General features: G+C 38.7%; 1 protein-coding gene across 1 annotated transcript; it reads left to right on the forward strand.

The window, feature by feature from the left end:
• Positions 1–7,638: 7,638 nt before the first annotated feature.
• On the forward strand, positions 7,639–24,269 carry gfpt2 (glutamine-fructose-6-phosphate transaminase 2). The gene is made up of 19 exons (XM_041989878.1): positions 7,639–7,760; positions 9,037–9,144; positions 10,363–10,470; positions 10,638–10,763; positions 11,372–11,430; positions 12,716–12,850; positions 13,657–13,718; positions 15,910–15,989; positions 18,150–18,267; positions 18,442–18,605; positions 18,921–19,016; positions 19,130–19,227; positions 19,377–19,497; positions 19,705–19,862; positions 20,122–20,236; positions 21,353–21,480; positions 21,635–21,802; positions 21,928–22,089; positions 23,466–24,269. Exons 1-19 carry the CDS (start codon positions 7,754–7,756, stop codon positions 23,508–23,510), a joined length of 2,058 nt encoding a protein of 685 aa, XP_041845812.1. The 5' UTR covers positions 7,639–7,753; the 3' UTR covers positions 23,511–24,269.
• The last annotated feature ends 61 nt before the right edge of the window (positions 24,270–24,330 follow it).

The following is a 24,330-nucleotide window of genomic DNA, read 5'->3' on the forward strand; positions in this document are numbered from 1 at the left end:
TGCAAACTCCACACAGAAAGACCACTGTTTGAACCTACCCCCAACTGAGGATCGAACTGGTGATCTTCCTCCTGTGACGATGCTGTGCTGACCACCACACCACAATGCAAGTATGCCACAAAATTAAAACAATTCATGAGGAAAAAAAAAGATTAAATACTTTAGGGTGGTATTACCTGCAACTGAAATTAAAGTCAAAGTAAATGTAACTATCACTGTTTTATTTAAATGAGCATTCTTTATATGGTTCCAAGTTTCTCTGATGTGGAGTTGTACTTGAAAATAAACATTTCTGATTTCATTAGTAATGCAAGTAATAGAAGTCATCCACTAATCCCAAGCTTCACATTTCCTGCGACAAGACACAGAACTCCAAGTTTCTCCCAGTAATACACAGTGATCCTTGCTATCTAACTTTGCATTTGCATGGGCAACCAGTGTGTCTGACAGTTTTACATATTGTGTCAGAATAGTCTAACGAAAGTCCATTTTTAAAGCCTTATCCGCCAGTTTCAGCTACTTAATCAAAACAGCATGCCTATAAGTGGGTTACACTGATAGAAAACAGTTTATGAAGAAGTATGACATGGCACTTCAAACAAAATGTAAAAAGCTGGAGGTAGCCCTGATGAACACACAGAATCAAAGGCAGGTTTATTCTTGGTCTAAGGATTTTGAATGGCTGCTCAGTCAAAATGTGTATGCGTGTAAGAGAGAAGAAAAACACTTTGTAAAACGTTTTGTAGTGTCTGGCTGCAATCTTGGGACTCTTTTCTGCTCATCTGAAACTATTGGACATTGTTTGTCTCCAGTTTCCAGTGCCAACATTAATGTGTTTCAGCTACCATTTAAAACAACCATTTGTTTACCTGAAAGAGCTAACATACTCAGAGGCTGGTCCATCCTAAAACATAGGGGGGCACTGCACTGTTTTTCTTTGGGGTGCATGTTGTGTACACAGTGTGGGGGTTAGGTCAAGTAGGATATCCCTTGTATACTTGGCAAATTTGCTTCTTTTTGTTCTTAATGTAAGTAATGAAAGCAACTTTAAATGTTACCTGTTTTATAAAGATCCAGTTTGCTGCCTCAGGCCAACAGGCTGTTGGTCTCTGTGCTGTTCAATTGGCCTTCGCTTGCCATCCCCCACCAAGAAAGACTGCTGGGCCCTCCTGTGGTGGCCTCAAGACCCTAACACGAAGCAGATGTGGACAAGGAGAATACCCTACAACTATGTCTCAACAGTCAGCTTGGGGTGCTCAGTTCACTGGAGCCACATCCGATCAATGCACCCAAACTTTGAATGTTCATTTAAAAACTGTGCACATGCAGAGGCTGCTGATGTCTAACACTTAAAGAGTAAAAACATGAAAGACACTGTGTGTGTGTCTGTGTGAGTAGCCCTGCTTGTGTGAGCGTGCCGTGTCACATGTAAGTGTGTGAGGTGATTCACATCTTGGATTTGACGCTATAAGGGATGAATTTGAAACAGTTGTGTCACTGACCAAAGTGCAGAATACTTTCATAATCTAAATCACCACTTTATCAAGAACCCTTATTCGTCAGTAGCTAACAGAACCATCCGGAGAAGTGATTACTGTGGGAAACATGGTCAGGCACTACAGTACAGAGTTACATTCACAAATGGACATAAAAATGTTATGCTAGTGTGCAAAAAAAAAAAAAAAAAAAAAAAAAAGAGGAAGAAAAGCCTTTTAGGATCCTTATCCACAGGCAGGATTGACTTTTCTCGGCTTGGATCACACAGTGCAAATGTGTATTGTGGTAAGAATTCAGAATAATTAGTGTGCCAGATCTTATGGACGAAAGACAAAATGGGTCATTCAGGCAATTATCAAGAACAGGTCTAAAAGCCAGGCTCTGAGATGTCACGTGCTAAAGCTAATTTTTACTTGTGTAAAAGTTCCATTGATACAGAGAAAGTTCACTGAGACTTTAGGGCAGCATCGTCTTCTTACAAAAATTACATCTTTTCCAGACTTTGAATGTTAATTTAAAAACTGTGCACAGGCAGAGGCTGCTGATGTCTAACACTTAAAGAGGAAAAACATGAAAGTGTGTGTGTGTGAGTAGCCCTGCTTGTGTGAGCGTGCCTTTAAAAGTGGCACATGTAAGTGTGTGAGGTGATTCATTTCTTGGATTTGCTGCTATAAGGGATGAATTTGAGACAGTTGTGTCACTGACCAAAGTGCAGAATATTTTTATAATCTAATAATAATCACCTCATTCATCTTGGAGTCCGGCTCCAAGATGAATGTGTCTCCATTCAAATCACATCATGTGGCTACTATTGCCAGTCTTTGTTATGATCCAGATATATATCACTGCTGCTGCCAAAACATTTAAATTAAGAACTTAATTTTCATCTGGAGCAGGAAATAAAAATAAATAAATAAAAATTGACATTGCCAACATCCTGGTTCATCTTTATTGTGTCTTTCCTGAGTAAAAGATTTATCCTAGTGTAAGTGAATGAATACTTTAGATGGCTTCACTGCCATTAAATCGCCTGGTACAACCAGGTCAAATCATAAACTAATCATAATCATAAACCACGTGACAGCAGAGAAAGGTTAATGGTTCAGCAGATAAAGTAGCGACGGAGTGATATGAATAAACTCCTTGGCATTTCTTGACAAGCTGTTTGCCCATCATTTTATATCAACATAGTCATTAAGAACCTTTGATCCTTGGGTTGGATCTCATTGGATAACAGCATCATACTAGTTAATCCCTTAAGCCAGGTGAGGAATTTGGTCCTTTGGCTCTTGGTGCCGGATCTCACTCACGCAAATCTACAGTACACCTGGACACATGTTAACAATCAAGACAAAGCACGTCCATCCCTACACTCTTTCAGAGCATTGGCATCAACTTACTTAGGGCCTTTTGGTTACCATTCAGCTGAGATACAGGCAGGCTGAAACTGAGATAAGCAGTGTTTGAAACTCCCTCTCACATTTTGGATTTTTTTTTTCTTATGATAGCCACAGCATGGAGGCAATTTAGATAAGAACAAATAAATAAACAATAATTTATACAAGAATATGTCCCTCAGTATTTGTCCAGTGCAGCAGGGCCGTCAAAAACAAAAAAACATTTATTTATTTATTTGACTTATTTTACATGTGTATTTGATTTTCCTTCCATTTTAACATCTAAAAGAAGCTAGAATATTCTGTTGATGACGAGCTCCTCGCCTGACCTGCTGCCGCTGCTGCGGGCAGGTAAGGTGAGAGAGTCGGGGGAGGGGTGGAGCGACACATCCAGGTTGATGGATGATGTCACCTTGTCGTGTGTTGCCAACAAGAAAATCATTTTTTTAGAAAAAAGTTTATAATGAAAAGACAATCCAAGCCGTCAGGTGCTGTTTACAGAAAACGAAGAAAGGAAGAAGAGGAAAAACGCAGAAAAAAAGAAAAAAGTTAATTAACGTTAAGGCTTTGTGTCAACTTTTCATTTTCACATCGACAGCAGGCTAACGCTACTGTAACAATATCTTTACAACATAATAATTAAGGTACCACCAATATTATTTAATAAAAAAACATACATGTCATGTTGAAAATGACATAATGTAAAGGTTTAATATAACGTAATAATTTTCTAATTGTATTTGCAATGCATTATTTACGCAACTGTTTTTTCTGTTTATTTTAAGGGTAGGCTAATGCTATTTAATGCTACTGCTATGAGCGTAAGTCCAGATGCACTGAGAAAATTTGTGCATCCACAACAGGCACCTGTTGAAGCTAGAGAGGAGGCCTCGGCCTCATTGCCTAGAGGCTCCCAGTGAAGAATGTAAGTTAATTTAACAAAGTATAATGACTGCTGTACTATTACGTTTGGAAAGCAGACCAAAGATTTGTGTGACATCCTCAAATCTGGAAATCAGCCTGATTTGAATCATGAGGAACTGGTTGTGGAGGTGCAGCCTTTTCTACCATGGCCAAAACAAAAGATAACAGCAAACTCCTAATCTTCCTTAAAAGAGGTGTATCCAAACGTGGGTGGATTTGAGAATTGCTGTTACAATTATGAGCATTAATTGGTGAAATGTGCAGACATGTTTCATATGATGCCTTTGCAGCTCACAAGGCAAGACATGTAAAGTGTTAAACAAAAACACTTGACAAAAGGGTAATGGTTTTCCTTACCCAGTTAGGACTTTTGCACTAAACTTGGAAGTGTCATTTATTGTTGTAGTGGTTTGTTTAGTTTAGTGTTTCAGTGTGATTTTGTCTTATTTGTTAATAAAGAAACAAAAATGTGTACATTAGTTACAAAAGGTGTGCGATTGAGTTATGTAGCTTAAGTTTCCGTAAACATTTTGCCACACATAAATCTGCCAGAGCCATTTAGGTTTTGTGAATTATTGTTTTAATTATTGCCCTGGCATCAGATCAAAGCCCTGGCAGCACCTTTGCACGGAGAAATGTTAGAGGCTGTAGGAGTTTTCAGGGTGTTTTCAGGACTTAGACTAAATGAATGACCTCAAAGCTGGAGAGCTGTTTGTGTCAGGACTGTATTTATGTTTTTGCTTCTGTTTTGTCAAGGTCCCTTACTGCTACTTTTGTGGTACAACTCTGGTTATTCAGAGATTTTTGGAGTTTTGTGTACAGTGGATGACTCCTAACGTTCCTGCTTTGTCTTGTTATCTTACCTTTACAGAAGAGTTCCATTTCCCAGCCTGAAAGATCCACCACAAGCCATTGTTTGGCCCTCTGCCCCTCCACAACCTGTGCCTTAGTTTTTATTACTCCTCCAAGGACTTGGGTTTTTCCCTAATAAAGCTTTGCTACTGCTTACCAAATCTGCTGTCTGCTTCTTCCTGGTTTCAGCCTATCTTCCTACAAACCTTAACAGTTTGGTTTTGATTTAATAAGGAAACAACTTTATGTAATGATGTAATGCAGTAAATATTTGAATAAATAATGAGTAAGCTTGTTTCCTTATAGTCAAATGAAGATCTTTTACAATCTCAGGAAATTACTATATCTTTAATTGTTCACCTGGCTGTTGTGTTACTATTAGGCGCCCCCCTTTGATAGGTGCTTCAAAACAATTTTTACATGAGATTATGTCAAAAGTCTTTACAAAACTACAAAGTTAGCTGAAGATTCAAAATTTTAGGAGAAGTAATACTCAGAGATGAGACGAATCACTTTGTATCAACCAGAAGGTTATGGTGAAAACCAATATATATTTACACCTATATTTTTTTCCAATTTATCCACCTTACCCCTACCATCACATCATACTGGAGTGGAAATATGTAAGAGATTTTTCTTTTATTTACAAAGTGCAGCTAGCGCTCCATCAAGAATAGGTATTTTGTGAATCTGGCACGTTCCTTGGAAAGGAAGTATGTTTATTTTAAGCAACAACCACACCTAGTCCCATCCCTAAAAAATCTAATTAATCGATACTTCCTAAGTAACACCCAATGCAGGATTGCAGGATATCCTTTTTGCATTATTTAAAAGCAATGTAGTCTGGGAACTATTTGCCAAGAATTCGGTCACCTGTGTACTGACCAAGAAGTTCCTGGGTAAACTGAGTTACTTGGTTTCTAAGTCAAAGATGACTCAGTGACTCAAAAACAATAATAATTCGGTTTGAATCAGATTTTCTGACCACTTTTCTTTGGTATAATTAAGAACTATGATTTATTGTTCAGGAATCTGTAAACACTGAAAGCATAACTCTTTCCTCAGGTGTTACATTTTACTTAAAGCCTGATAATTATGACTTCCTTCTAGTCACTTCCTTCTATTTTTGTGTCCAGACGGGGATCATGTGCACAATTGTTCACTGGCAATTTATTCGAAAATTTATTTAGGAGCATCAAGTTACTCCATCTGTTATATCACAATGAATATGCACTGTGGAGTAAGCAGAATACAGTTTCAATTAAAAGGAACTGAGCATTAGCCACTTCATTATATAGTTGTAGTTATATGTATGTATATATATATATATATATATATATATATATATATATATATATATATATATATATCAAGAGTGGGACTTTAATGTATTAATTACGATTAATTACAAAAGATTAAAACCAGAAACCAGGATACAATGGCAAGAATTGTCTACTAGAACACAAAATAGGTGCTACTGGATGCTAATATTCTAGTAACCCTAGTGAGCAGGGCTACATGAAGAGAATGTGGGATATATGGTTACTCACATTCTACACTGACATCAAGCTCAGTGTTCCAACATCTGCTATCACAGTCAGAGACTGAGGAGATACAACACACTAATGCTACGGCAAAGGGGAGCCAGGATGATAGGTCAGAAGGGGGAGTTAACATCAGAGATTGAACAATAATGGAAAAACATGGGAGAAAGAAGAAGCATCACACAACAGTGAAGCAAGTAGTAAAAAAAAACTAAGAGTGGACCACAGCTTCCTCTCTGAACAAAGCTCAGTTACCATCACAGTGGCAGATATCCAAATCTCAGGTATGAAGAACTGGTCAGCACCTGGCCTGGACATGATCCATGCCTACTGTAAAGATGCTAACTTCACTCCATGAGCGCCTAGTGGCACAAATGAACCAACTGCTGAGGGATGGGACCCACACTGGATGGCTGACCAAGGGATGGCTAGTCCTGATACTGAAAGATCCCCAGAAGGGAACAGTCCCATCCAATTATTGGCCTATAACCTGTCTCTCCACAACATGGAAGCTCCTTTCAGGCATCATGTGGCTAAGATAAGTGAGCACATGGATCAATAAATGACAGAGACACAGCAAGGCATTGGTAAATGTACCAGAGGAGCAAAACATCTGCTGCTGGTTGATAGAATTGTCGCCCAAGAATGCAAAACTAGACAGACCAACCTGTGTACTTCCTGGATTGATTACCAGAAAGCCACTGACTTAATGCCACATACGCCATTTTGGAATGCAAAGCGCCGTTTTGGAAATTCCAGTGAGCCACTTGCAGCTCCGGACGTTGCAGATCCCAGATTCAGTATTTGTAAACCAAAATGTACTGTATTTTCTTCATAAAGCAGTAGGCCTTAATTTAAAGGAAAGGGATATTTTGTGCATAACAATGTGATTTATTACATAATTATATGTATATTATAATAATTATTTAAATAAACATTCTTACAATTATTGAATGATTGATCAAATGTAGCCTACCAATCCTTGTATTGTGAACAATAGATTTATAATTGAAAAAGTGAAATGGAAGCCAACTTTCCTACCAGACCAAGACAAAATATTATATTCATCTTTTGGATGCCTTGCATAAAACTAAAGATGCTGTATTTATAGTCTGATTCTCCTCTAATATTATTCATTTATAGACTGTTTGGAGAAAAAGGTTCATGTTGACTCAACAGGTTAGAATAAATCAAAAATGAAAAGCAAACCAAAAGAGTGGTAGGATGGTAGTCACTGAAGTGGCCATCTATGTTTGACAGACTGGGGTTCAAATCTGTGGATGACAACCTGAGTGGCCACCCCATCCATTCATTCAGATGAGGTGTTAAAACCTGTGCTTCTGCAGGGCGGTAACAGGACGGGGGGGCAGGCCTTAGAGGAGGTGGGGCAGCTGTCTCTCCAGGAAACACTACATTGATAAAAAGGGGAGTGTGCATGAGCGTGCGTTTCATCCAGATTTAACAGAGACTGAAGCATCACTTCAACAGGGAAACTACAAGTCGTCTTCTTACAGAACCGTGTCCAGCGGCGCATGAATAATGTGTGGTAAGATTTGTTTTTAGTCAGTTACGTGTATATGAAATAGTTGGAAATAATTGTTTGTATTTCTCGAGGCAGACATCAGTCACTCATTTGAGTGAGAAAGCGACCAAATGGCAAAAATGGTCAGAACGCAAATAGTTACGTTATTGATATTCTAGTTTTATTGTTGATAGTTATTCCCGGAAAATATCTGTTGGTTTGATGTCTGTCATCTGATCTGTGTGCATTCGTGTGCCTTGCGCTCAACTGCTACGCGTCAGTGCCTTTACGAATGTAAACTACAGGACAGGGAAGTCACAGTCACCAAATAGTCTACTAAATGTAAATAAGTCTTATTTAATAGTTATGATCTTGTGTCCTGAGCAGCGTACCGTGTAGATAACTCAATGTTCATCTCGAACATTTTGACAATCTTACGTCTCGCACTCTTTATCCGTGGGAAGTTTACGGCCGAAAGTAAATCTTTAACAGTCATATCGTCTCTGCAAAGAGTAAGAGTAGGAGGAGACAGGGCATTTGAGGGTTTTACCGCACCCTGTCTACCTGGCTGCTCCAACACTGCGCGCAATGTGCGTCCGTCAATGGCCAGCTGTGTGCCTGCGGGAGCGGAGCTGCCCGGAACATTCCTCTCTCTCTCTCTCTCTCTCTCTCTCTCTCTCTCTCTCTCTCTCTCTCTCTCTCTCACACACACACACACACACACATAAACCACACACAGCCGTGTTTCCAATGCTTCAGACGACATTATACTTATCCTCAGTATTTCTGTGACTATATCAATGTGTTGATAAATAATAATAATAATAATACATTTTATTTCTTGGTGCCTTTCTACACCCAAGGTCACTGTACACAAAAGGAAAAATAAATAAATAAGTTTAAAAAAAATAATAAAAAATAAGAGAACTTATCCTGAATTTATAAACCTGAAAAGCATACACTGACATAACTCATGCTTTTGAATGTACCTTGATGTTTATTTTGCCGGTTTCCCAAAAATAGAAATGATGAATGGATGAATAAATTCATGAATAAAGCTGACACAGGTTAAAATGTATACAGCTGGTTGTAAGAAACAGACTTAAGCTAATAAAACACTGATTATCAATGTGAAATTGATGACTGTTTGCTCTCCCAATTGTTCCTTTATCTCAAGTTGTGGGACTTGTCCTTCATAGATATGAGTACCAAGCGAAAGCAGATAAAAGATACTACTGCAGCCTTTGCAGTTGAGTAAACTCTCAGAGGACTTATGTTTCTGCATCTCCTTCTTTAAAAGGAATCTTTGCCTACCTAAATTACCGAGTGTCTCGCACCAGAAAGGAGATATATGAGACGCTGGTGAAGGGACTGCAGAGGCTGGAGTACAGAGGGTACGATTCAGCAGGTAGGATACTCAGCTTCACATTGGCACACACAAACACCAACACACATACAGACAAGTTGCACAGAAGCTTTTAGCAGTCCTTGTCAGCACCTGCTCTTAAAATTAGAAATCTCTGCAATAAAACAAATAAATTTACTATCAAACTTGTAAGAAGTGGCCTACTGACTGAAAATGTTTGGTTAATTGTGTCCAGTCCTTTGACTTTCATATGACATGCGGAACTAAGAGCAATAAAACATTGTACTTTCTTGTAGGTTTGGTACTGCAATAAAATCAATCCTGATTATGTGAACTCTGGGCATAAATGTGAAAGCATTCCAGTTGAGGACAAAACATCATCTGGAAAGAATAAAACTGGTGTAACAGGTGACACCTGCTGAGATTGCAATCACGCAACTGCAACAATAAGGGACATCAGATTAACTGATGCATTATGAAGGATAATTCTGGTTTATTTTCAACTCGGAAAACGGTCTGACTTATTGCATCAACAGGTGGGATTTTTCTTCCAATCAAACATTTCCTGCATGTACTGATTGGAGATACAACAGGAAAAAAGAACAAAGTCATCCTAAATAAATGAAGACTTCTAACTCAGAGACTTTTGTAACCTGGGTATTTAATATGGGCGGCTGTAGCTCAGGAGGAAGAGCTGTTGTCTTTCAACTGGAAGGTAGGCGGATCGATTCCAGGATTCCACTGACTACATGCCGAACTGTCCTTGGGCAAGACACTTAACCCCACGTTGCCTCCCGATGTGCCTATTGGGGTGTGAATGTGATAAGTAGTGTAAAGCGCTTTGAGTGGTCAAACTGACTGGAAAAGCGCTATATAAGTCCATTTACCACAAAGTCACACCCAGACACACACATGCATTTTCTGTTTGTTCATCCTGTTAGAACAGGATGAAATGCTTTACACAGACATTTGTTCAGGATATAACGAGATATCACACTGACTTGCATTAATTTTATTATATTTGCTCCAACCTCAATCATAATTGCTGCTTGCCAACACCTAATCCTAACACGACCTTAAACCTGACATAACCTTTCGCTTTATCACTCCTATAGAGAAGATTCCTACAAAGTGACTGGAAACAGATTGTGATCTGCGCACACATATGCATTGACAAGTTATTCTAGAAATGATTCTTAAAAACTACAGAAACTATTTGTATGGAGTCTAAAGTCAGCTATCCCCTCTGTCTGACTGCAGGTATTGCTGTAGATGGCCCTAACAAGACAACCACTGAGATCAACAACAACTCTATCTGCTTGATCAAAAAGAAGGGGAAGGTCAAGGCTCTGGATGAGGAGCTATACAGTAAGTTTCTGCACATTTGATTATTATTTCTTGTATTTTAAATCATTTTGTGAAGACAGAACAGCCTCTGTCTTGGATGTCTTTGGTTGTGTTATCTTCTTTAGATTTCCCCTGAATTCTGTCCACATTATAAAAATGCAAGCATATGTTGTGTTTTGCTTGTTCAGAGAAAGACTCACTGGAACTCGACACGGAGCTGTACACACACTTTGGACTGGCTCACACTCGCTGGGCCACACACGGTGAGCCGAGCCCTGTCAACAGCCATCCTCAGCGCTCTGACAAGGACAACGGTAAGATGCTCTATTATGTTTTCTTGCATTCTCACATACTCATTGTTAATGCGTTTAAAAGCCATGGTGACACACTGGTTCTCATGCTTTGCATTATTTCATTGTCAGAAATGACCTCTATGGCTAATAGCCATTGCATTGGCATTGAAATGACAAAGTAACACAATTTTATTACCTTCACCACCTCTACACACCCTCTGTTCTTATAAAAAAAAACACATCCTTTTGGATTAGTGTTGAAGGGTGTGTCACTTATGTGTTTCGCCTTTAGACCAGCCCGTGTGTGGCCATAAAAGTCTAAAATGTAACTTTTTATCACGTAACATAGGATTTTTGCTATAGAAAGTCAGAAAGACTGTGATATTTTTAGTTATTTATTTTTACCTTGTTATTGTGGTAAAACAAAACAAAGGCCTTTGACGGCTACTTTGTCAGAAGGAGCTATCTTGGTAAACTTGCTTCTCCACAAAGTGAAATATTTTTGTTAGGCGTGGTGTCTTTATTTTATTTCTTTGTATAGTTTATAGAGTCCTTCAGTTACAAATAAATGCAAATGATCTTCTGCCTCCTCTCTAACGCTTCTTTTACCCTTACTACCTTTTCCTCAGAGTTTGTCGTCATCCACAATGGCATCATAACCAACTACAAAGAGCTGAAGGAATACCTGGTAACACATCACATCACTCGAAATTCCTCCTACACAAGTAATGCTTCAGCGCAAGCATGGCATTCAGCCATTATTGACGCACCTCTTATGTGAAAGGTCATACTGGTTTCAGAGGCTTAATTTTTATAGTGGAAAGCTTCTTTGTTAACTCCTCTGTGACACGCTAATACATTTAGGTGATGTGAACGTTGTATCAGGACTTATAAGTACCAACACTTGTACAGTCTAGCCGCATATGCAGTGCAGGCTGACATTTAATATGTGTATTAACCTGGGTTTGTTTGAAAAATTTGGTTTGTGTACTGCACAACCACATAAACAAGCCATGAGGGGATGATATCTTACCCATATGCACATTGTTAAGAATTAAAATTATAAAAATTAATTTGTTGCCACAATATACTTTAAGCAAAAGTTATTGCTTAGATAAATATACAAACCTCTATCATGAAACTCCAGTTTTAAACCACTACCAGAACCATACATCTAAAAATTAAAAGGATGCTGCTCAGTAGAAGTAATTGTATTTTTGCTGATAAAAAAAAAGAAAAAAAACAAAGCAACTTAAGATTTCTTTTTAAAAGATTCACTTCAGGTTAAATCTCCCCTCACCTGAGGAATTTTTTTAACTATGTTTTACAAAATCAAAGTTTTTAATTTGTTAACATATGGATGAATTAAAATCAGCCATCAGCCATTGTTTGGGGTTTTTTTTAAAGGCCGATGTTCCATGTTATGTTTGTGAATGTGAAAGAATGAAATCAGATTCTGTGAGCATTAATGTGGTTCCCCAAAGGGGTTTAACTTTTACAAAATTGGATTCAACTTTTTTGGAAACATGCTATGTCTCATCAAACGTATGCTGACACACCATGTCAGACTTCTCACAGAACAAACAAAGAGGTCATGAAATGAAAGTGAAAGTTGTAAGTTTAAACCTTTTCTGATGTTTAAAGAATTCATAGCTCTGAGTTTATTTTCCCTTCAGAATCTGATGTCATGTAAAGATATTTTCCTTCCGTTTACCCTACCACTTGCCCTGGAGCAGTAACGTATCATTTAGTAGAGGTAGTGTAGCCCTCCATCCAGATATACCCAATGTCCTGGATGAAGGGCTAGATGAAAACTACTGAATTAAAAGGGGCACCTAACTTCACTAAAATGGAGGGGTTGGAGCATAGAGGCCAGTTTTTGATCAAGTATGGTGGTATAAAAATCCAGAAAACCCTTAGGTTCTCAGGTTTTCTGGTGTCTTCATACAAATATTCTCCTCTATCCTCTTCAGATCACCAAAGGATATGAGTTTGAGTCAGAGACGGACACAGAGGTGATCCCAAAACTGATCAAATATGTTTATGACAACCGAGAGAACGACAGCGTCACCTTCTCCATGCTGGTAGAGAGGGTCATCCAGCAGCTGGTGAGTTACTCATTTAGCCCAATTCACAGCAGCACAGACAAGGCCCTCGTTTTCATCTCACACTTCTTTTGTTCACTAATGTTTAACACCAGTAGTTTTATTTTGTCTCTCTTCAGACAAAATTATGGAAATTTTTATAAGCAGTTTTCTGTGTGGTGTCATAAAGTGTATCTTTGACCAGTCATACACAATTATATGAGTTTTTACTCACTGTGTGAAACTGTGTAAATTTCCTGTCCAATAAAAACAGTACACTTGTTTTCCATGGTAACAGTCCCAACAGCATCACAAGTGACATCATCACTCATAGAAATCTGTTTTTTGGGGGTGAGATTGAGCAAGGCTTTCTTTTCCATTATGTGAGCAATGCTTCACACTCAGTGAGGAGGAGGCCAAAACATACAGTTTGTATTGAGAGTAATGGGAACCAGATAGTCAAACTCACACCAATCACTTCCTCTGCTCACCTCCTGCTCCATGCTTGCTTATCCCTGCTCCCCACTACAATCAAACTCCCAGCAGCTCTGCTTCAGTTAAAACCACAAGCTGCCTTGTAGCCAGAGCTTTCAAAATATAGATAATGTTATACAATAGATGTCCTTATTCCGCTTAACTCCCCCTACCCGAGCCTTCCTGCTGGCTCTTTCCAGCACTCTCAAAGACACCCCTTCAGCTTATTTATCAAACCCAGCTATTCTTTCATGAATAATAGTTTCTCCTCCCTTGCTCTAAGAGTTCATGCCAACATTTATGTCTTCTCATCTTTTCATTAAACTGGTTTAAATTGGGGTTTTCTTCTGTGTTAGGAGGGAGCCTTTGCGTTGGTGTTTAAAAGCCGTCATTACCCTGGAGAGGCAGTGTCTACCAGGTTAGTAAGCACACATTTACACACACTGCCCTGATGTTTCACTTCTCATATTGCCCATCTGCTCATGAATCATTCTTGTTACTATGAAACAAGATAAAATATGATTAAAAGAGGCCCTGTTTGATTTATACCTTGTGGCTTATCTTAGTTTACACTGTGAATGTGACATGACTGGAACATACTTTGCTTACAATCATGGGCAAATATGTTGTTGTTTAATTGTTCATGTGAACATGAGTTCATTCCTATCTGGCGGTGTGTGTCAGCATTATCTGCTTCTTAAGACCAGGGGTTGAAATAAGGTTCCCCGTCTCCCTTCTGGGCCTCTGGCTCCTGAGCTGTCACTGCTTCATCTGTGACTCATTAACCCAGAGACCAGTTTCCTGTTTTATCTCTGGGAAATGGGCCAGGTTAATTACTTCTCAAGATTTTATTAGACGTCATATCTTTCCTTGGTCAGTAACCTATCACTGATATTGGAGACTGATAAAGGTGGGCTGGGGGGGGGTGGTTTATGCAAAGTTGCCCGGCAACTCTGCTGTTATCAAGATTACCTCTCATCAGACATGCTGCCCACATCAGGAACCTTTGCCATCTTAGTTATCAGCTATGTGCCTGCAATTCCTAAAGGAAGTATTCTGGACATAGCATAGCATGTGCTAATCATTGAAGTTTTATGGTTTGGATCTTACGCATTTTCAGCCAAGATGGAGCAAAGTGTAAATATTTGTAGTTATCTAGTTATGGTAGTCACCTCCCATTCTTTATTATCAGGGCCCAGCCTTTCTTTACATGTGCTACTCTATTTTTATGGCTCTTCTATTTTCCCTCTTTGCAAGATCTTCTCTTTTTCCACCAACTCTGCAATTTCATGCTTAAAAGTAATTTAATATAATCCTGCTTCTCTTTATGTCTGTTTAATTACTATTTAAGCTTTAAAATGAATGATTAGTCAAAACCTAAAACCTAAACAATATTTCTGTCACAATGTGTGGAGGATGTGGACCCAAAAACAAGGACTGACAAGGCAAGAGGCAGACAGATGCAGGAACGGATGATTTAATGAAAATATAGTGTGGTGAACTAACAAGGAGCAGGACAAGCAAAGTAGCAAATTAAACCAGGTATGCTGATGAACAGAAAGTGAAGCTAACAGAATACACAAGAGGAAAACCCTACAAAATAAAACAAGAAACAAGACAGCAACTTAGACAACAGCAACACTAACAAAAACACAAACCTAAACCCACAGATCCTAACAGCTTTAACATCACTGCGATACTTTTATGTGTTTGAGACTAAACTGAAATGTGTTCTTAAAATATGCACCAGGCTATATGCATCTAAATAAGTAGGATTAATATGAAAGCTGAAACATAGACCCTTTGCTGAAGTGATGTCTGCTTCCTAATCTTCTATCTATAATCCATTTGCTTCCTTTTCTCCCATCTCATGATTAGCGTAAATATTGTATTGGATAGCGACCACATGTTTCTGTTTGGAAGCCCCACACCCACTAAAGTAGTCAGAGGCCTTGCGTCAGTATGGCCCTGGAGAAATGCTAAGCAGAAAGAAAAGATGGATCCAGACATAAGAAAAATGAGAAGTAAGGAGAGGCCCCTTGTTTCCCAACAGCTAGTGTCATAATGACCAAATTGCCTCACAAAGGATTGGTTTTCATAGTGTGTTAATATTGAATTGATTCTTCTTAGTCTTCCTTTCTTATCTGTGGTATGCAATTGTACCTTCTTAACCTCCACAGCCAAAAGGAGAGTCCACATGGATTCAGTAGCCAATCAGGATGCAGTGACTAAGTCCAGGAACTCTCAAAAAAGACTAAACGTGATGTAAACCAGTGGAGGATCAGTTTATTTGTCAAATGTTCAAGATCTAGCATTTTAGAAGAGATTTAAAACAAGTGGATAAACTCAACCCCAGGATTGTGTACAGAATCACAGGAAGCAGCACTAAGACAGTGATGAAAAAGGAAATGGATAGATAGGTAAAGTGAGAAAAACCTGTTTTATTTGGAATGACATTTGGATGTCAGGTTAGAAAGCACCATGTGTGATTGAATTTGACAGTGTTGTGTGTGTAGAAAGGCTAATCCCTCACTCACTAACCCACACTCTTTGTCCTTATCCCTCTCTCCACCCCTTCTCCTCCACCGGCTTCATTCTTGTCTCGGCAGGAGAGGAAGTCCGCTGCTCATCGGTGTGCGAAGTGAGCATGAGCTGCCGACTGAGCACATCCCCGTCCAGTACAACAGCTGTGAGCCTCATTTTTCCTCTTGTTAGCCATTATCCGCTTACTCTGCTCCTTAGATCTCTGCAAAAATGCATGATGTAAAAACACACACTCACAGCAGTATGCAGAGCTAAGGATTCATCACCTGAGAGAATATGTTTTCATTTAAAGACATAATAGATTATAAAAAATGCTCAGTCAGCTATTATAGCTTTACTAATCAATGAAGTTCGAAACCTGCTTGCTTTGTCAAGGAGTTTAAAAGATTAATGAAACATTACATAGTGCTCTAGTGTCTGAGTCTTTTAGTGAGCTCAGCTGCACTACTTTTTAAGCCAATTTTTGTACCTGGATTACATAAAAAAAAAAATGGCAGGGTTTTGAATCTTCAGATCGTGCATTTAATAAGCAAAACTCACAATGCATTAGCATTCAGATTTGACTCGTGAACGGAACTCTGCTTTTAGTGTATTCAGGAATAGACAGTATAGATCTGGAAAATGGGACTTACTTCTGTTTAAATATAGACCAAATGAAGAAATATCTAAGACACTGAGTTTCTGCTAATTCAAATAGAAGTAAAAAGTAAATATCTGTTTGGCTGCACCTATAACCACTAATAGGATGCAGGACAATAGCAGGATAGTGTGTAAGGGACTAAGTGATGTGTTTTAATCATTTTTGGACCACACATGGAGCTTTTGTGCTAAATGAGATTTTCATAGTGTTGTCTTGTTGTGGTTAATCTTAGCTCACTGGTTAAGTATGTATGAAATGAAGCACTACAATGGCTCTGTTGGCTGAGTGATGTGGACTGTAGCTTATCATAGTGCAAAAAATCTGACAGACTACTACATAAAACTTCATAAATGACAAATATTTTGAGGGAAAAGGAGAATTGTCCTGCTGGGTTATAATTTAATTTGACTGTTCTGATTTCTAATCAGATGCAGCCTAGGGAAACAAATCCACTCTGTTTGCCAAAAGGATTATCCTGGCCAAATGTTGAAGTTGCACAAACTGTCTTGGACCTCTGCTGTCTGTTCATGCAATAACAGGACTTTCTTAGAAAGCCACTTCCCTGAAAGGTTGCCATGGGACATCTGTGTGGAGTTTTCAAGTTGTTAATCTTTTGGAAACTTAGATGCTGTCAAAAAGTCTGATTGAAAATCACTGAATTCTTACAAGTAGAGGCACTACTACACTAAGAGTTTCTGTTTAATTCTGTTTAATACTCAGTGTTTTAGTTGAATTGTTTTATTCATGACTATAGGAAGCAACAACCTGCTTGTTTCGTTTGTTTCTTTGCTTCTGCCATGCTGCCGTGTGCCTTCACTGTCTTATCAGCTAAATCTTTGGTTGTCTATGGCTCGAGTTAAACTGGTGCAAAGTCCAAAGCAGGGTTAGGTGGTTTCAGGTTAGGGGAAAAAATCTTGGTGCTTTGAGGATTTAATGGAGGAAACTGGGCTTTAAAGTTTCTTTAAATCCTCCTCTTGTTAACAACACATAAATGGAGAAACAGCTTTTCGGTGAAAACTATGCAAATGTCATTTCAAAACATTTGATTTGTGCATGAAATTATGGTGAATCGCAAAAAGAGAGAATTGATTAGCTTATTGACATTAGCCTATAACCTTCTTTTATGCTTATCTAAATGCTGAACATATTTTCCTTGATGGGCAGTACTGTGGGTCACCCTCTACGTTTGGCTGGCAAATCGTCTTTAGCCCTCCCTCCATCATCCCCATCATCCAATGCAGCTATGAAAAATATCTTACTTTCTGATCTTGGTATCCTTCAGACACTTTCTAATAAAAATAAAAAATTGGCAGTAATTTGTGCTTTTCGAAAGTTACTTCATTATATTCTCTTGTGCTGCAAAGCTGCTAAATATATGTGTTAATGCTTTAAATATGCTGCTGAAATGAACAACAAAATTAAACAAAAATTAACGTTCAAATTAAATGTAACACAAGGGAAAACATTCAGTAACCCAGTGTCATTGAAGATGTGTTTATTGTGTCTATTGTGTCTACCATACTCATGGCTGAATGTTTTAACAATAAAGATGTTTGATTCTATTTTATTTTTTACTTTATAAACTTTCACATCTGGGAACTGAGAAGGAGTTTAGTTTAGTCCCTAAAAAGTGCCACCACTGACCCTTGACTTTTGGATCTGCAGCTCATCTTAAGGAGGGAGTCCAAGAGAAGAACAGCCATAACCGGACTGACTGCCCCAATGCCATTAACTCTGTGGGGGATGGCAGACCTGTGGAGTATTACTTTGCATCTGATGCAAGGTGAGGAAACAATTATCTGTGTCTGCTGTACTGAATCCAACATGAAGCCATGTTATTGAACTGTTGTTTGTCCCATTTTCCTTCTTATTTGCTACTCTATATCTCAAATGTGATTAAAAATATTAGAAAAATTCACATCTGTTGCTCTCTTTCTTGTGGTTTCTGTTCCCACAGTGCCATAATTGAGCACACCAACAAAGTGCTGTACCTGGAGGATAATGACATTGCAGCTGTAAGAGGAGGGAATCTCTCAATCCACAGGATAAACCGGCAGGCAGGCGAAGATCCAGTGAGAGCCATTCAGACCCTGCAGATGGAGCTGCAGCAGATCATGAAAGGTCAGATAATTGAGGGAAAACATTTTATATATGTGTCCAATATAATGACACTTCATTAGTTTTATTTTAGTTTCGTTTTGACAAGTGGTTTGGCTTCAACAAAAGACATTAAAACAGATCAGGGTTTTGAATAAAGTCTGATAAACTGATACTTGCTTGCCCTCTGCTGGCTGAATAAGTTACAACACACTCCATAAATTTTCATCTCATCTCCAGAAATCTCTATTTTCTTTCATCTTTTCAGGGGAAAACATTCAGAATGTATCACAAAGTATGGGAGGCAGCTCAACTTATCTCTCCCTCTTCCTTTTGCAGGAAACTTTGATGCCTTCATGCAGAAGGAGATCTTTGAGCAGCCAGAGTCAGTATTTAACACTATGAGAGGCCGGATTTGTTTCGACACCAACACAGGTGATCTGGGACCTGTCCAAATTTGTTTAAAACATGTGTAGTGTTCTGCATATCAATGGGGAGTGTCCCATTCTAAAGTTATATAAATGTAACTGTCGTTAATGTGTCCTAAGTGGTTCTCGGAGGGCTGAAGGACCACCTGAAGGAGATCAAACGTTGCCGACGGCTAATTGTGATCGGTTGTGGCACCAGTTTCCATGCTGCAGTCGCTGTGAGTGGCACCACTGACTTATCACTTCAGCATGTGTGGGAGTGATGGTGATATTTCATGTGATGTACAGTATTTAGGAGTATAAACAGTACTTGAATGAAGCTAGATGATAATAATAAAGGAGCTGTTTAAATTTGCCCCCTCTTCAGACCAGACAGATCCTGGAGGAGCTGACAGAGCTGCCTGTCATGGTGGAGCTGGCAAGTGACTTCCTGGACCGCAACACACCTGTCTTCAGAGACGACGTTTGCTTTTTCATCAGCCAATCAGGTTACAATAGCTTGCAATTATCTCCACTGTTGGCTGTTACTGTTAATCAGAACATGTTTTTTGTTGTTTTTGCTGTAGAAGACAAAAACCTTGAAACTGTCTTTAAAAAAATCTCTTCATGCTGTCAGGTCTCAGGCGAAACCTGCTGATAGTGTTACTTACTTCTTTATCATGAACATACATTTTCATTCTGCCCCGCACCATCAGGTGAGACCGCGGACACTCTGATGGCACTGCGCTACTGCAAAGAGCGTGGTGCTCTGACAGCTGGTGTAACCAACACCGTGGGAAGCTCCATTTGCAGAGAAACTGACTGTGGAGTCCACATCAATGCTGGGCCAGAGATAGGAGTCGCTAGCACTAAGGTACGGTTTACATTCCACATTCATGGGTTAATTAAATCTTTTCAAAACCTTTACTTCTGTGTATTTATTATTTTAAATGCCTTTAAGCATCATTTAAGTTCCCTATCTATGTTTTTGCTCTGTTTTGCAAACCTTGTGTTTGATGGTATAATACAGACAACTAGAGTCATTTAATAAAAATTAACTCTACTACTGTTACACTGTCTATTTTAAAATGACTTGGGGTGTTATAGAAGTGTCTCCTGTGTGTGTGATCCAGGCATATACCAGTCAGTTTGTGGCACTCATCATGTTTGGCTTAATGATGAGTGAGGACAGACTCTCCCTGCAGACGAGAAGACTGGAGATAATCAGCAGCCTCAAGGTGCTACCTGGTCAGTGTTCCAACAAAATGAAAGAACCTCTGTGGTCAACATGTACATAACATCTTTAAATGTGGACACAGATGCTGAACTATTTTAGCCACGTGTACAAAGTACCTTAAGTTAGGATGTTCATTTAAACCTAATTAGGATTTCCTCATATTAAATTAAATGGCAGAAAACACCAATAAATCCTTATGATTTATTTAAAACCTATTTAATGTTTTCTCTCCACCTTGACCTTATACTTGAGTAGTTAATTCAAATGAGTTAATCAAAACATCAAAACCCGAGTAATTATCCTAAGGAAAAAAGCATAAGGTTTCTCAAATTCTATCTTAACCTCAACATGATGAAATTTATAGGAAGAAAAAATGAATCCAGTATATCCAGGGTTAGATTTGAAAGGCCCACAACGTGTGGTTTGTCTGGCAGTTTGCAGTTAGATCTACTTTTTGCAGAGCTGTGCTCTTCCTGCCACTTTGCAGTATAATGCTGCAGGATCTTTCCTATCAGTCATTTAGGATGAATTCATGTCCATGAGTCAATGCTGTACTGGTTCATCCAGTTCACTCATCCTCATTTGCCCTTTTACCCACAGTGGTGAAGGTCATTCAGTACTGATGGAGGAGAAGATAATGTAGATTTTGCTTCCCAACAATGTGTGCGGCAATCAACAGCACACGTGTCAAAATTTGAGCACGACATAAAGATCATGCCATTGACAAAAATAATATAATTTCATTCAATGTACAGTTAGTTTGTAGTCATGCAAATGAAATGAGCACCTTTGGTTTTCTGTTTTTCGTTTCTTAAAGAGCATCGCCACATTTTTTGTGTGAGCTGATAACAGTTAAAGCAAAGCAATAAACAGTCTATCAGGAAACCAGAGTTTCATCACCTGAAAATAGTCTACACTGCAGTTAATTAAATAACAGTTTTCCACAATTTAGGATAGCTTCTATGATAATTTGTGCAACACTGCAAAGTGAGACACACAGATAAGAAGAGATTAAGTGTCACAGTTCAGGAGAAAGGTTAAAGCTGCTTTGTTTAACTGGCTGAGGTGCTGTGTACACTCACCTAGAGACATTTGCTTAAACAATTTTTCATTTTCCACCCACACAGAACTGATAAGAAAGGTGTTGTCACTGGATGAAAAGATTAAGACCATTGCCAATGAATTATATCAGCAAAGGTCCCTTCTGGTTATGGGCCGAGGTTACAATTACGCTACCTGTCTTGAGGGGGCGCTGGTGAGTTTTTAAAATGATTCACAAAAATTTGTCAAACTACAATTAATTTCTTCTTGTGTAATATGAAAACTAGTTTAGAATAACAGCTTTAAATAATTCAACGGTTGTGATGTTATCATAGTGCTCTGAGCCACTTTTCTTTATTTTGATGCAGAAAATTAAAGAGATCACGTACATGCACTCGGAGGGCATCCTGGCCGGAGAGCTGAAGCATGGTCCTCTGGCACTTATAGACAAGCACATGCCCATCATCATGGTCATCATGCGTGATGCCTGCTATATAAAGTGTCAGAATGCTCTGCAGCAAGTCTCTGCCAGATCGGTAAAGCCTGGAAAACACATTCACTGAAATGCTGTGCAGACAATGACGCACACACCCGAAGTGCACCTCTACAAATCCAACCATTAATATAAATGCTTCCCATCTTGGCTTCTGTCTCCCAATAGGGTCGACCTATCATCATCTGTTGCCAGGGCGATTCTGATGTGACCAAGAATGCCTACCAGACCATTGAGCTGCCACAAACTGTGGACTGTCTCCAGGGTGTCCTTAGTGTCATCCCCCTGCAGCTGCTTTCATTCCACTTGGCTGTTCTGCGTGGATATGATGTAAGTTGTCGAGTTTTTACCAACCAAAACTTTAAGAAGATTTTATCTGCTAATTTGCCCTATAGTTGGGAGCTCCAGGAATAAGATAAATCATATATAATCATCATATATAGAGCCTATAAATGTAAGGGGACCAAGACACTTGTTTTTACCTGAAATATTTCTGGAAAACACTGATCTCAAAGTTTGTTTGTTTTTTTGTTTTTTTTTTTGCCCATGAGTGAATCTAAAGGTATTAAAATCTGATTTCAACTTTTGGATCAAATTTGATTGAGTCACACAAGACTTTGCAAGCCTTTTGCCTGCAGATGATTATATATCAAACTTTGTCTCAGAAAAGAAAGAAAGATTTAAAAAAAGACTGATCATGCAGGTTAGCATGGTAAGCAGGCTTAGTTTCTGAAAATATTACAATACTCACCTTGATCAGGTGATTGATCAGGTGATTGGACAACCATTGTTGATATGCCAGAGTCCCCATGCAGTTGTTTGTAGCAGTGCAGTACTGATCATGTTCCTCATTACAACAGTCTGTGGCCACAATCACTATAAAAACATTACAGTATCCCATGAAATCCACACAATCAAAGATTGGTGGGTTTAGTTAGAAACCTGGGGGGTTATTTTTCCTGGTTTGCATCGCGACCACCACAAGCCTCAGTGGTACATTTTACATTTCAATCTGATGGAATGAAGTATGGATGCGAAGAAAAAAGAGAAAATAGGTCATCTGTTCAGATGAGCCTAAAATTGAACTTTTTGGTTGTCACAGGAAATGTTATGTCTACAAAAACCATCACTCCAAGAACACCATCCCCACAGTGAGGAATGGTGGTGGCAGCATCATGCTGTGGGAATGGTTTTCATCATCATGGATGGTGATGAATACAGGGAATTTTGTGAGGAAAATCTGTTTAGACTGGGAATCAAATCAAATCAAATCATAAAAACCCTCCAAATATCCATTTTAATTCCATGTTGTAGGGCAAATATATCAACAGTGTGATAATTTTTGCAAGTCGTTGCATAGTGTTAGTCACATAGCCACACTGTAGGTACAGAGTAGATTCATCGAGTATATATGTGTAGTTCTGGACATCAGTGTGTGCTTTTTTTCCATGCCTCAATGGGAGCTGTTTACTCATGTCTCCATCTTTCGTAGCCTGTTAAAGCATTTCTCATTGTAAGAAAAGCTCATGTTCCTTAGTTACTGTGTGATGAGTGTACTTAATGAGTCCTACTTTGATAGCGAAATCTATATCATGCCAATGTTACATCCACCTATCCTAATATGATGTCATGATGTCAACATATTGCCAAAGTGTTCAGTCTCATGTAATCACGTGTAATTTGTTTATGTATTTATTTTTTTCCAGGTTGATTGTCCCAGAAACTTGGCCAAGTCTGTAACGGTGGAATAATTGCTGTTCAGAAAGCCCAGAAGATAAGAGAAGTGGCTTTACGAAATTTACAGTTCAGTTGTGCAATCAAATATTCTGTGTGTGTGTGTGTGGGTGGGGGGGGTGAATGTGTGCGTGATTGTGTGACAGGGGAAGTATGGAGCCTGGGTTTATTTGTGTGGATGAGCTGAAGTAGTGAGACTGAAAGAAAGTGATGGATGAAAGAAAGTACAAGATATGATGAATTTAAAAGTAGAAAAATGTGAAATCTGACCAATCCACTGCTGCAGAATGGACTGTACCATTGAGGTCTTGTGGAACAACCTATGAAGACAACACTTTAACCTGCTGTGCCTTTTTAAAATCGTGACTTGAGCCAAACACGTCACGGGTATAACAGAAAAACATTGAAATGGTACAATGAAGTGTTTATAACTGTGCAATATGGGCACCAAATGTGCATTATGAATGTACACAATCACATGGTGATTATTTTCTCTTCTTATTTTATGAATTTATCTTGTCCATAGAAAGGGGGGCGGGGTGTTACTGTTTTTGTATAATTACAAAATAGTCATAACAATCTCGCTTTTGTATATTTCCTTTTAAATTCATTATTGTACATGAAGGGGTTGTAGTCCATAATCTTATTTTCGTATTTTATATTTTATTTTAATTAAAATATATTGTTCGAAGCTCATTGCAGAATGACCCCCACCCCCTTTAAAAAAAAAACAATCTGCACTTCTTTAGAAAAGCATTATTGGTCTTATTGGAAGAGTAATCACGTCAGGCAACAAATGATGCATTGTAACTTTTAATACTTTTTGGTCAGCTGTTT

The sequence above is a fragment of the Melanotaenia boesemani genome, chromosome 7 (genome assembly GCF_017639745.1).
Source record: "Melanotaenia boesemani isolate fMelBoe1 chromosome 7, fMelBoe1.pri, whole genome shotgun sequence".
NCBI classification, from domain to species: domain Eukaryota; kingdom Metazoa; phylum Chordata; class Actinopteri; order Atheriniformes; family Melanotaeniidae; genus Melanotaenia; species Melanotaenia boesemani.

Bases quoted from the DNA above. Each gene is read 5' to 3' on its own strand.
- gfpt2 (XM_041989878.1), top strand. The intron at 19,017-19,129 runs GTGATCTGGGAC...ATGTGTCCTAAG, and splicing joins TTGTTTCGACACCAACACAG to TGGTTCTCGGAGGGCTGAAG. The intron at 19,498-19,704 runs GTTACAATAGCT...CCGCACCATCAG, and splicing joins CTTTTTCATCAGCCAATCAG to GTGAGACCGCGGACACTCTG.